This window comes from Hermetia illucens, chromosome 4, assembly GCF_905115235.1.
Source record: "Hermetia illucens chromosome 4, iHerIll2.2.curated.20191125, whole genome shotgun sequence".
Classification (NCBI taxonomy): domain Eukaryota; kingdom Metazoa; phylum Arthropoda; class Insecta; order Diptera; family Stratiomyidae; genus Hermetia; species Hermetia illucens.
Window position 1 is genome coordinate 55,891,959 of NC_051852.1, and position 14,939 is coordinate 55,906,897.

General features: G+C 41.1%; 1 protein-coding gene across 5 annotated transcripts in view; it reads left to right on the top strand.

Moving 5' to 3' along the window:
- LOC119655752 (1-phosphatidylinositol 4,5-bisphosphate phosphodiesterase) overlaps positions 1 to 14,939 on the top strand; it is a 317,000-nt gene that overhangs the window by 196,659 nt on the left and 105,402 nt on the right. For all 5 annotated transcript variants that reach the window (XM_038061808.1, XM_038061805.1, XM_038061809.1 and 2 more), the window contains one exon: positions 2,205 to 2,351. In XM_038061808.1, the coding sequence (XP_037917736.1) occupies positions 2,205 to 2,351 (147 nt within the window). The remainder of the gene's footprint in view (positions 1 to 2,204; positions 2,352 to 14,939) is intronic.

Sequence of the window (14,939 nt, forward strand, 5' to 3'; positions counted from 1 at the left end):
GAGGTGAACTCCGAGACTTATGACCCAACACAATCAATTTGTTTTTGACGACACTGGATACATTTTCTTGGGCGAGAGATCAAATAGGATTTATCAAAGTAGAATAACTCCAGCTATACTTTATCTCTTTCCCTGATATCAGCATTTTATTTTTGATTTACTGAGGATCGTACAAAGTACGTTGCTTCAAACCTTCCTCCTTTATCTGGGCTTGGGACCAGTATGTACGTATGTAAACAAAAAACCGAGTTATGCAGTAAAAAGCAGTAATAAATAGCAAATAGATAAATCTAGTTGTTGTTGATTTTGATTTGTCCTCTGGAGCTCCGGCAGACTAACAAGATTTCCTAATGCCACCCATTATGACACCAACAGGACTAATTGCAGGAACTCAGCTTATATTGCCAGAAACACACTTTCGTTACTGGCCAAACTTTTATTTCTCAAAATAGCGTCTTTATCGAATAACTGTTAAGTTCTTGCAAACACGTTTATGTCGAAATCTGTCCGAACAGGCTGGATATGTGATGCAAGATATTACAATGGGCGGCATAAACTCAAACACGCGCACACAAATGAATATTACCAGCTTGAACAAGCAATAATATGAGCCACATTGCTCTAGAAGCAGGGTCGGTAGTGGCCCAAATGTTCCACTGTTAGTTGTGTCCGAAGTCTTAAAAGAAAGTGAATCGGTCTGACTATAGTGACGGTTGCGTCGCAAATGCATTAGATAAATCTAATAAACCGATATAATCAAGACTGCACGCAACTTATATTAGATAAAAATATTTAATTTTGAAAATTTGGAAACTCTTTTTCCAATAAAACATACAGCAATCAAAATTAGTATAGTATGTTCAAAAGCTAGCAAAATTGCCTAAACTCAAAATTTATAAGTTTTATTTAAAAAGACGATTACGGTTTCGTCCAGGGGAGAGGCAACTCATCAGACGCTGCCTCTGCCCTGGGAGCAACGTGACCGAAGTAGTGAGCAGATGTAATTCGCTCCCGTTTATTAATTTGCAAACACGTCATGGCTTCGAATTATATCTAGGGGAAAAACTCCAGAACTTAATTTAAGGGGTCATACACAGTCGTGATAGGAGTCAAAAAATGTTTTTTGCATGTTGTTTAGTTAAGTACACCGAAAATATTCAAATCAAATTTCATAATGAACGGAGCATTATATGCGAAATTGCATTTATAACACACTACCTAGCTGCCCCAGCGTATTGTTTGTAGTTCCAGTCACAAGAGAAGCTGCAATGTCCAAGATACAAGCCAGCCTCAAATCGTTGTGTTATAGTCTGCAGAGGGAATATTGTAGAGCCCTGGAATTGACGACTCCATGTAAATAAATAAGTTCATTTTTAAAACGAGAAACATGAACCTGAAACTTTAAAGGCGATTATCTCAGAATCATGTTTTTGTAAAAGTGTCTTTGCAGTGGACACAATTACCAATCAACGCTAAATTTTACCACTAATTTATTGTTATAATAACTAGTCGCTGAGCGAAGTATATTCAATTCTTTTAAGAACTTTTTTTAAGTAAAAAAATCGAAATTTTTAAACCTAAAAAAAATAAACATTTTGGTAAAATCGCCGTCATATTTTTAATAGTTCATATTTTAACCAATGTTTGGTTATGGTACTGCGACTCTATATAACCCCTGAAATTAAGTGTTATGATATGCAAAGTCGATGCCAAAAGCTTCAGACACTTTTGGTACTTAGCAGTAGAAGCGAAGCGTAGGGAGCGAATTAATTTCCCATGTTGCTTTGCTCCGAGTAGTAGAGAGAGGGAAAGTGCCTGCCTTAGCTCCTACATTAAACAGGTTGGTCACTAGTTGGCTTCAAGCTTATTCTAACCTTCTTCAGGATAGAGTTCTGCTGGCTTCATGCCAGAGACTCTATATTAGGAAAAGCGTAGCAACGCCTTAAACCGAGGGTAATTGGTGTGCTTACCTCCAATGGACCTCTCCTGCTTATCAGCCGGGGGTTCTAGGACATTCCAAATTCTACAACTACGTTCCGATCTCTTTCGCGAATATTAGGAGAAGAACTTTTGTCTCCCTTACTTTCCGCCAAAATTTTAGAAACTTTCATAAAGATGTATTGGACATTATTCAATATATGTTTTTTTTTCTTATTTACCCAAAATTCTGCACAACCACTATATCTAAATCTCTTTCATTACAGGAACAAAAATTGGTGGATAAAATAGCGAAAAAACATGGGAATGATCTACAAGCAATAGACGATCGATCGTTAACTATATGTTCGGGGACAGATTACATAAATATCATCTATCAACACGTAATATGTCCCGACGCAGCTACAGCAAAGGTGAGCAATCAACACACTCTTGACAACATACATATCCTTCCAAAAAATGTTTCCCATGTTCATCATGCTCAACTCACAGAAATCCATACATATTTGAACACGTTACGAAATATAAAATTATTTACATTGAGATGACAGACATCATATTAACATCATACTTTTTGTGAAACAGGAAAGAACAATAACATTCTAGAAACATAGGAAATGAGGATGATGAGTCCTGAAAATAATATGAACGGGGATCGACTTTGGAAGTCACTTTGTCACAGATGGAAAATGTTGATTTTGCCTTGGGAGATGTGGGGAATATATGGAATTTTTGAAATATGGAAATTATTACGGGGAATAGTCGCTAAAGGTGTACACCGTACCGGATTCGATGATTAGGTAGCTCTGCAGTAAGATATGATAGATATCCCGCGGCCACGGTTTCATGTAGCTGATATAACGAAGTTCTATCGGGTGTTCGATTTATCCGTTCATAGCCGTTACATACAGCAGTAGTATTTATTTGCCTCTTCACGACATGTATCAAGCAATCAAGAACACAATGCCCCCTTTTGAAAGTTTCAACCAACCAGATACTATCCTACCCAACGTCTTCTCCAAACTCTTCCTTCCATCCAGGAATCTGCGACTATGAAGGAAAATGTGCTCTGAGTCACATGGGGCGCTATCTACCATAAGCTGAGACAATTAGGTGAATTGTCCAATTTAAATTGATGTACCTGTCGGCAATATTCTTCCCATCTCAAGAAGAACTGAGTCACATTCTAGCTCATTTCTCCATTCCCATTGTTGCTTGCTGTTGCTACCTGGTTAGCAATTTCTCGCTTCCGGTATTCTTTGTGAGTCGGTCAAATGACGTGAGGTCCTCATTATACACGTTAACTCCCGAATGCCAATAAACATCACCCCAACTAAAGCGTTTACCGCATTGCCCAAAATAATTCAAGGCCTCAGAGCAGTACGGAAATATGCATCCTGAGTATAGCCTGCGAGTATATCGCAAAGTGCTAGATGCCTTTTGAAATTTTGCCTTACGTCTATCATAATTGTGACTTGTTGTGACTTAGCACAACTTTCGCAAACGTATATGTTACCCTTCCGCCTGCCCTGATATTAATTTAGATCAATTATATAAAGAGTTTCGCGTCTACATTGGTATCCGCTTTTTCATTTCGCACTTGCCAATTTTTCTTCCTCGCGATCGCGTGATCAGTTAAGCCTGCCGTACACGATCCGGCAAGCCTCTCAGTTACGCTTGAATAGTCCGCATTACATCCAGCCGCTGTTTCGACTAAAAACACGTACCGGCAAGATGGATGGCATCATCAGTTCAACTCTGGGGGTGAGAGGCAGTGAAATGTAAAGTCGAAATAATGTGTGTGAGTATTTATAACAGCACGCAGTAAGCTTAGATGGCCTGCCCGTCGGCCTGGCGCAACCCCCCTCAAACATACCGGTTTGCTTAATCTCATTTCCGGCTGACAGGATGGCCAATTTTACAATCGATAACCGCCCCCTGCACAGTCCAAACTGACAGACCGTGGATCAGGACTTACAGAATCATGTATACTAAGATTTAGAAAAGAGGTTCCACCGCGGAATCAAGTGATCCACTTTTTCACTTTTTTATTGAGAAAAGTCTTAAGACTTAAAGGAAGGAAAGGTAATAAAAAATTGAAATTGGTACAAACTAATCACCTGGGAATACGACAAGGAGAGTTTGTATTATCCTGGGGATGTGATGTTAATACATATGATTACCATTTACCCCTTGGTGGGGTATATCGCCATCGCTCGCGGTTACCTGAAATGCTCTTCAGCTTCCCCCACCATTTCCCGAGACGCTCACATTTCTCTTCTATTGTTCTGCTATCCTGCTTTAACTATCCTAGAGGCGACCCGCTCACCAGTCACCAGCCGATCACAGTGCATACGATTGCCAGACCTGTGCACCGACCAAGTTTTTCGTTTGAGATTTTGTCAGGCTAACGTATTCTGATCATTGAACGCAGACAGTTGTGAACGAAGGCTTGGCATTTTTGAATAACAATAGGGTTCAGTTCCCATGTGGTACTCCCATATAGCAACACAAAAAAACCGTATCGACTTGGTCTTGCTGTTAAGATAACTGCATTTCCAGATTTTCGATAGGGCAACGAAAGTTAATCTAGTGCTCTTAATGCGTCGGGCAACATCGGTTAGGTCCCACCGTCAGCAGAAATCAAGCTTCCTAGATGTACAAATCGACGCCTTCGATGTTCTGCCCATTAATGCAGATAGGAAGAGTGCGAAGACCCGTCAGACTGAAAGCCTCGGTTTTGTTAGCGTTTATCTTCAGCCCAACGCTACATTCCTCTCTTTCCAAATTCAAAGCAAACAGATATTATCAGGGTAGTCGGAAAGAAATCATCTTCCACTAAATTGCTCCACTTTCTCCGGACAAGGCTGCATAACGAACGTCAACGAAAACAGGAAGAAATAATGTTGGTGACAGAATGTGCAACCCTGGTGGATTCCGCTTTGGACCTCAAAATACTCTGAGATTTTATCTCGGTGCATCGCATGACATTTCGCGCCATCATACGTTGCTCTGATGATAAGGGCTATTAGTTTCCCCAGAATGCTCCTCCTGAGTAGAGCACTCCAGATACACTCTCTATTCACGCTATGGAAAGCTTTCTCGAAATCGCTGAAGAGCAGGTACAGCAAGCATCTAAACTCCGCGCACTGTTCTACAATGATCCGAAGGGCGTTAATGTGATCAATGGAATGCATCGAATCTTAACGGGAATCGCTTCTTGCACTCTCTGAGAAAGGTCTCGGATTTCCAAGATTTTCGTACGAGTGGAAGCAGCAAATCTGCTGTAACTCAAAGTGCAGCGATAAATAACTCTGTGTCAAGCTCAATGGCTTTACTCCATTCGAGTGCATTGATGGTCGAAATTATTTCTTTTCTTGGAGGAATAATCCATATACGCGTGCTACTTGGAGGAATAGTCCATATCGGCATACTACGGTGATTAGCCATTTCATCTTCAAGAGAGAGAACCTCACCGGATGTGATACGATTAAGAACCGTACTAGTCGTCGTGGTTGAGAATTCGCTGGTTGACGGCCTTCAGAGGGCTGTCGAAAAATGTACAACCACATGCAAGCTCTTCCGTGATGCAGTATTCACTTTTGAAATCATTGCATTCTGGGAAATCTTCCACTTCCCTGTCCAGCGCAATAGCAAATTCCTTCTTGTCATGGCGTACACTACGCTCAACTTCTAGTGACTTCGCTTGGAATTGGAGTTCGAGCACGTCACAACCGCGATCGCTCGCAGCGGGCAATAGAGCGTAATTGACTGCAGTAACAGACTGTTATCACAACCTCAACCTTAAATTACTGAATTGCAGGCTTTCAAAAAATATTGGGATCATTTTAGATTTGCCTTTGAAAAAGACTGTCCCATAATATCTGTTGCTATCGTTAATAAAAGGCATGAACTATTTAGCTTTGCCATGCAAAGTTACTCTCATGCGCCTGTAGCAATCCTTGTAAATTAGTTGAAGCACCTCTTAAAGCTTGTTTGAATGAAATAAAACTAAGATCAGATTGATTTTTAGATCTAAAGCAAAAAGTATGTCCACAAAGCTGATCTTATCTTATACTTTACCATCGGAATATCTCATTTCGCTTCAACCTAGGGAGTGGTGCTGGTGAATTTGAGCCAGCTGAGAGACTCCGCCCTACATTCACAATTGAGGCACTATTGCTACGCACTCTGCTCACCACGAGATAGATCTCGTCCACCCGATCACCCGATCTTTTTTCATCTAGCTTTTGGATTGCTATTAGCCTGGCTTATCGTAGTAATTGGCAAATGTACTTCTTTTCGCCTTAGAGATCAACAAGTTGCTAAATACAACAAATTTTTGGAGCTGACTGGAAGTTGGAAAAACAGTGCTTCCGGATCTAAGCCCTTTTATTAAGGTTTTGTGTATACGTGAGCGTTCACAGTTCCCACCTTTCCACCAAATTGGTGTCAATCGCCATGACCGTTTCCGAGAAAAATGCGTGTGACAGACATACAGACAGACAGAGAGTAAACCAATTTTAATAAGATTTTTATTTTAAACAAAACCTTAAAAAAGGCCTTCGACTATTTTTACTTTGAGGGAGCCGGCATCAAGTAGTATGCCATGCGAAAATTAATATTTTAACAGATTTCCATTTGACGTCCATGGACTCGAGTTTACCCCCAGCGTCAAATAATCTATAGAGTTGGTTCTCCGACAGAATCACTATCGCTCATTTTCTATTGGATACTTCGCTTAAAGAGGTTGATTTTTCAAGCACGACCTATTGACGAATAAATAGATTCCAATTTGCCCCACATTTTTAAACATGCTGCAACCTTAAGATCCTGCAACGCCCCGTACCTCTGAGCACGAGCAATGTGAGTAACGAAAAACCACTGCGGTATTTATTACACTTAACATAGGCGAAATTCCTAATAAAATGTGTATTAAAATGACTTGTGCTTTTAAACCCCGACAAAGGAATAGTAAATGCGTCATAATTCTGTGTGAGAGTATGTTGTTTTCATTTATGTAGCTGCGTATTCAGTTTCGTAGTGCCCCTCTTCTCAAGAGGAGTTCTCTGCCATCACGCAGGAGGCGGGAGCCACAGTTGCCTTCTTCTTCTCACACCCTAAAACATTATAGAATGTCAATAAATTAAATAAATAAAATTATTGAAAAAAAAACTATTAATTAGCTGAAACTGTAGAGTGGCTAAACAAGAAAACCATTCCCCCTATGATCATCGAAGTTAAGCTTTATTAGCTTAGATGGAGAACCAAATAGGGGCCTCTTTCTATTTCTATTTTTGCCGCTTATTTTTTATTAATTGTAAAATTTTAAATCGAATGGAAGAGGGCCGCCATGCAAGGGGGGATGTACATTTAGTTGTTTTGGAAACAGTTAATTCTTTCCAAAATAGATCCCAGGATTGAAGTTGGGAAAAGAGATAATCACAGCGGGGCTCTGATTATGGTCTCCAAATCAATTCGTGTCCGAAGAAGAGGGACGTCATGCTTGCATGACAAGTTAAATCCTCAGTACCTTCATAGATCGATTGTAGTCAGCTTCATACGCTTCAAACTGAGAGTTCAACATTATTAGCAAGTTCGCAAAAGTACGCCAAAAGCAAATACAAATAAAGTTCGCTTTTACACAAAACCTTAAAAAGCTTAGTGATCTGACATTTCACCCGTATGTCAATTATTTTCATTATTTATGAATTCAGCATCTTATTTTTATGGTTTAAGATGCAGTGAATTGGCACGAAATTGGTATGTTTGAATCTGTGTAGCCATTTTGGAGAAAACTGTGTGACAGGCAGACGGACCGTAAACAGATTTTAAGAAGAAGATCAAGTTAATAACAATATGTCAATACATTTTTCAAATGCAAAATCCCTTCAAAATTCGACTTGTTTAGAAATGTAAGTCATAATCTATGCGCTAATACTGAAAAGTTTGGTGCAGATAAAGTGAATTTACTCCACAATAATACACCTTAAATTGCCAGTGTCATATTAAAGCAGAACCCAACCCCAAGGTGCACCCAACATTTCTAAGATAAGAAAACCTTTCATATCTGAGGCGTTCAGTTTTCGATTTCCGACTTGTTGCTAATAATTAACTCATGAATTTTCAAGTGCATGAACTGTATGAAAGAATTACGAAATATGCCCTCCTACAACATGGATGTAATTACCTAAATTCTTACCCATTGAATATTCATTCAATCGCTTCCTTAAGTAGCCTAAAAGCACCTTTGGAAGCATATGTACACATCTTCTCTAGCAAGCTGGACTGCTAGCACATATTTAAGTATTCATGTGGATGTATGGCCTTTTCCTGCTTTCACTTCGAAACCTCTTTTGCCATAAATAATGAAGTAAGAGTAATTCATCGAATGAGTCCTTACGCACTTTCCACCACAATGCCTGTATAGGGAAAAAGCCAACCATACAGTCTGTACCTCTTCAGTCAACATAATCAAGAACTATTCTGTTCACCAAATTGATTTTCATCCCTAGTCCCTGGTGAATGCAGTACTTCTAAAGAACGTTTAATCCTTAACAGCGAGAGTAGCTCGTAGCTCCATAGACGCTCCTAAATTCAACATTTCATCGTCCTTGTAGGCCGGACGAAAATTTAAAGCGTTCGCACCAATTTCACTGTCGAAACGTTCAATAAAACTCCAGCGGCGTTTCCCATCAGCACAGGTTTTCCAATAAGCCCACATTTCACGTTTGGACGACAGATTTCACTGCTTCTAGCACATTCAACGAATTTGTCCCGACTCACTACAAACATTACCTAGACTTCTACTATGATCCCCGTTCTAAACGAAATCCCAGCAATTCTTCAGATACTTGACGTTCATAAATACATGCACGCGCGGCAGGATTTTCCCAATTTCCTAGAGAATGGACTATACCTCGACGGAGCCGACATGCAAACACCTTGAATGGAGGATAAATATCCGTAAATTTTCCTCCGTTGTGCAATAGAGCTTTAAGCGCTTTTAATTAGCAGAGAATGAATTCGTGTAAATGATAACAATCCATGAAGGTCGCTGTTTAAAGCTGATACCCTCTGGCGGACCACCTCGTACGCATCCAACAAAATGCTGAGGATAAAAGTGAAAGGCTGCCTATAGCTGAAAGTATATACATAATTTCGCTAAAATTAGATTCTGGAGTAGAGAAAAGATGGAATATGAGATTTATTGCATCAAACCTTCACATGCTCCAACACCGCATGCTGGAAGGGAAGCTCGTTTCTTCGTTTGTGGAACTAATGCCTCAACAGAACATAATTATGTACATACATATACCAAATAAACTTCAGTCGATATGGTGTGAGCTAAATGATAAAATATCTTGTGCTGGGGTAATTATATACTTCTCATTATCATTAGTATGTAATTTAGTTTCAATAAGGGAACATCACTCCGATTTCCCGTTCTTTTTCACTAGTCTGCAATGTCCTGTTTACACTGAAAAGTGAAACTATCCTTGGAACTATCCCTTCTAGTTATATAGGCTGCGTGCGCTGTCAAAGGAACTTGTACAATCGGTCCTTTGCCTTAACCTATGGCATATCTTGTAGTCATATCATAGGACGTCGCTACTTTCGCACCGTCACTGACAGCAAAGCCGTACTCTACAAGACCATTACGAAATATGAAAAGGAAACTGACCCCAAAGAAGTTAAGCCCTGCTACGAATGTGGGAAATTAAGGAATGCACATGCGAATAGTGTAGACAACATGCAACGGACGAATTTGAATTTGAAATAAGAGATAAGGACAGTGTCACATTGATGCACCCATGTAACAGTACAGAAAGAACGTTAAACCAAAATAGTCTTAAATTGGCGCTGGTATTGAGACATGCGTTTATAAGTGGCGGAAAAATCCCAAAGATGAATTTAGTGCTGCTAATGCATTTTATTATTCTAGATATACAAATCGAACAACACCTTCAATCGTCGTCATCGAGGCTCTACAGCTCATTTAGGGCCTTGAAATTCAGTAGGTCCTTCTTCCAACTATCTTGATCCTCCAATTTTGAAATTCGAGCAATGATACATGCAATGAATCAATAGAATCTGCCTAGCACTTTCGGGGTTTTCCTACCGATCTTCGTCCTTCTGTCCTCCCTTCGAATACCCTTTTAGGTATTCAAACCCATTGCAGGTTCCGAAGCTTTATTAATTCCTCCCTCCTATTATTCCTCAATTTTTTGGAAGTTTGTGTGTGTTAGGATCCATCTTCCCACCCGTAGCATAGCACAGGTTCCATAATCGTTTTGTATACTCGGAACTTTGGTTTCCTTTGTACGCAGCTGTCTTTTAAAGTCGCTGGAACCGAGTAGAATGCTGGGTTTGCGAGCTGAATTCATTGCTTTATTTCAACAAGTTCATTTCTATTTTCCGTCAGTTGTACACGTACAGGTATATAAAGTTGTTCACGTTTTCTAAGTTGAGCTCATTAGTCGTTATATTTTGTTCAGTGAGTATCATTTTTCTGATTTGTCTTGTTTTCGTAAACCAACTTCGTTTGCTGTTTCTTCGAGGTCTCCTTTGCTGGTATAAAAGATCGCGTCATGATTTTTCCATCATCCGGATATGCGACGATTTGTATCCCCACGCAAGTTTCGTGTAACCTGCTGCAGTGCCAGATTGAACAGTAGAGTTGCCAGCCCATCTTCTTGTTTTAGTCCGACATTTTTCTCAAACGCATCTGTCAGGCTACTTTTGACGCTGGCCTGCGCTGTTGTGTGATACTTGAGCTTCGTTATGCGAGCCGCACGAAGTGTATGGACGACGAGCGCGTTCAAAGTCATTCCGTTTGGTAGTGAGCGTGTACATTTGTATCTATTATATTTTGTATGTTATTTAGTCTAATGTTACGAATATCTCAACAATGTCGTCCTTTCGGGTATCGAAAATAATTAATTGCTGGCTGACGAGACAGCGAGAGAGCTGTATATTGTGTATATTTCAATTGACGACTTAGGAAACCCCAAAACTAGTCCATGAGATGTTCCACAAATAGCATTATCAATAAAACACAATTTTTTGAATAGCAGTGCGGGGGTTGTGTTGGCTGAGCGTCAGCCTCTCGAATTCGTTGTCCTAAGTTCGAAGAAGTTCGAAAGAAAATAGAAACCACAGAAATACAGTACACAACAGCTACTTCGACAACGGTATCGAGGGTCCACCCAATATCGCTTTCTTCAACTGGTTCGGACAAGTGATAGCGAAATACGGTCTTGCCGATCGTAATGATAATGATGGGAGGTTTGTGGATTTCTGAGGTTTCCACTGCCTCGTCATTAGTGACATAATGTTCGAGCACAGCGCTTGCCATAAGGTCAGTTGAGTTTTAATTGAGCGACACGTATGAGCAATCAGATTACCATCTTTGCGATCAGCAGTAGATTTAGGAATTGTCTGCTAGATGTGCGTAATAAGAGAGTCACTGACATCGGCCTCGAGAGGAATGATAGCTTACGTCCGCTAACGTGTTACGTCTGCCACATCTTGCAAAGTTAGAGAAATGTGACCCCCAGATTCAAGTCCCGGAGGTGAGTCACAAGGCTCGGCTGACTGGAAACGCGGAAGGTTTTGTGCTATGGATGGAAGAAATTGAAGGCTCTCTTGACCGCTACAACACAGCACAACACAATTACAGCGCTAGATCCGCTTTCGCTATCTAAAATCTGCAAATGCAGTTATCTGAACACCAAAGCCAACTTGAGACTATTGTGTGTTAATGTTCTTCCTGTGTTGTTATATGGGAGTATCACACGGAAAATTACCCCCACACTTCCTCGAAAGTTCTAAGCCTCCAAATACTTGTCTGCGACATTTCATCGGTACACATGCCAGTTATCCGTGGTCGATGTATCAAAAGCGGACAGTGGCAATAGGTCACAAATGAAGGAAGGACGACATTTTCTTGAAGTAAGAGGAAGGAATTACCATACACTAGTCTCTAACTAACTACACTAGTCTCTAGCAAACAAATGCCACATAGAGCGTCAAATATGCCACCAATGTCGTTTATATGCTCTAGTGTTTCCCAAATACTCGTACGTTGAGCTCAGTTTCAACTATTTTGCACCGTGTGTTTTCAAACATTTGCTTGGAATGGGAGTTCCTTGCTTGTCCAGGAACAGAATCACCATCATAAATTCAAATACTATTTACCAGAGTTAGCATTAAATTCCTTAAACAGCAAACAAAGGACCATTATTTCGCTCCTTTCCCATCGATCATACCATCGAAGATTCCATTTTCGCAATTTTTCCACGATCGGCTCAACCCCATATCGGTCGCGGATATCCTCATTTCGGATGTGATCATAATGTGTTACGCCACTGGTTCGACGAAATAATTTCGTCTCCATTATCGCGAGGCGCTCTTCATTGTTTTTATGGTCGGCCAACATTCAGAACCATAGGCAAATTTTCGATTTAAGATGTTCGATGATACGTTGATCAAAAAGAACGCCAGTTGTGGAACACCACTTCATCCAAGTTGCACTGTGCATAATGCATTTCACCATTGACTGATAGCACTGATCCGAGGCATTGGGCATTGAGATCAGTCAACAAAAATTATATTTTATTAGATTCAATCTGAGACCGTGTGGCATAGTGCGATCCTTCCATTTTTGAACAAGTTGAGATCAGCTTTATTCTGAGGTGCCAAGAAAACTTCATCTGCATAAAGCAGTGGTAAGGCACTGGACGTTGTGTGACTGTCCATTACAAGAATAAAGAGGAGTTATAAGGGCATATAGGTAAAAACGAGGTGTAATTTTTTCACCGCATGTAGCCATGTGGGATATCAAATGGAAGGTATCGATTAGTACTTTTAAAAGCAAATATTAGTTGCACATGCGGGGCTGGGGAGGAGGAGGTGTGCGAGGGTCCGAAAGAGATCAACGATTTAAGGGACCCGCTCCCAGAAATTATCCAACCGACAAATCTGAAAAACATTATGCTGGTCCATGCACATAGTAACTGTTGGTTGCTTAATAGTAATAGGTATATAACTACATTTTGAAATTTTACAGCGACCACTCCTTAAGTTCCCCCCAGATCTATGAAATTTCGAATGGAATCCTACTATAACTAACAAAGTTGCCTCATCTCCGTCAAATTACTACTTCCTCTCTTTCTTTTTCTTCAGCCTTTGTCCCGTTCGCAAGTGGGGTCGGCTCGTCGTGATCGGTTTCGCCATTTGGCTCTATCGAATGCCTGATCTGGGTGCAATCTCAAGACTTTCAAATCCCCATCCAGCGTATCAAGCCACCGTTGTTTAGGTCTGCCTTTTGGTCGTTTACCATCGACTTCGATGTTCTGACCAATCTTGGCAAGTGAATTCTCGTTGGCACGGATTGCGTGACCATACCATCGAAAACGCCTCTCTCGCAACTTTTCCACAAGCGTCGCAACCCCATAAGGACCGCGGATATCCTCATTTCGGATGTGATCTAAACTTGTGACGCCACTAGTCCAACGTAACATCTTCGTCTCCATTACCGCAAGACGCCGTTCACTGTCTTTTATAGTCGGCCAACACTCAGAACCATAGAGAGTGACTAGACGGACGACATTGCGGTAAATTTTAGATTTGAGACGTTCGTTGATACGTCGCTTACAAAGAACACCAGTTGTGGAACGCCACTTCATCCAGCTTACGTTAATGCGTGAAGCAATTCCGAGGTATTTAAATCGCTCAGTTCTGGGCAGATCACTGCCGCTGACAGTGATTGTGCCTGTTTCATGGAGATCGGTCGTCAAAAATTCAATTTTGTTTAAATTCAATCTGAGACCGTGTTGCATGAGGCGATCATTCCATTTGTGAGCAAGTTGCTCGAGATCATTTTTGCTATCAGATGCTAGGAAAACATCATCTGCATAAAGCAGTGTGTAGGGCGCTGGACGTTGGATATCCCGTGTGACGATGTCCATAACAAGAACAAAGAGGAGTGGTGAGAGGACGCTTCCTTGATGAACACTAACAGAGACACGAAGCGGTTTTGACACACCCGCCATACTCCGAACTTTACTTTTCGGATCGTGGTAGAGCAATTGAACCCAGCGCACGAGTTCTTCTGGCACTAAGTGTTGACGTAAAGCATACCAGATGAGTTTGTGTGATACACGGTCAAACGCTTTCTCTAGATCCAGAAATGCAATGTAAAGAGAGCGATGCTTCCCACGGTGTTTCTCCATGAGTAACCACACAGCGTATGTTGCGTCAGTAGTTCCGCAGTTCTTGACAAATCCGGCTTGATTCACGGTTATTTCAACGATTTCGCGAATACGGTTGTGAAGAATGCGTTGAAAAATCTTCATGGTATGGGAAAGTAACCGGATCGGACAGTAATTTGAACATTCTGCTGGACCACCTTTCTTTTTCCATATTGGAGCAGCGGTACTTTCTTGCTAGTCAGATGGTGTTCTTCCTTCCTGAATAACCCGGTTAAAGAATTCACTGAGCCACAGTGTCGGGTCCCAACTCTTCGCTTTCCAAAACTCAAATGCGATGTCATCAGGTCCTGTTGCTTTCCCCGATTTCATTCGTTTTATTGCTTCCTCGACTTCAGTTGCGCTGACAGTTAAGCCCTTAGGTGTTTAACGTAGGTATCTGTCGTGGAGACTTAATCCTACGGTCCTCTTCAGACACGGATTGATTTTGTGACCACAATCAGAGCCCCGCTGAGACAAGCAACAACGGTACCAGTCTATACCAAGTACATGGCTTAGCATTCATACTGGTGGACGAAAGACATACTTAATTCTCTACCGAACTAAGGAGTACGCACCCGTGTTGAAACGCAACACTACGCCAAGGCCCGAAGGTCTCTTCTCGTTTGAGCACAACCACAACCACCATGAAACTCCCACTAGGCGGGCCAACCGCAAACACCCAAGCTGTACTCACATACAGCGGGAGTTCACCCGAAGTATGAGAGTCCAGAAGCTATCCCGGTTCCC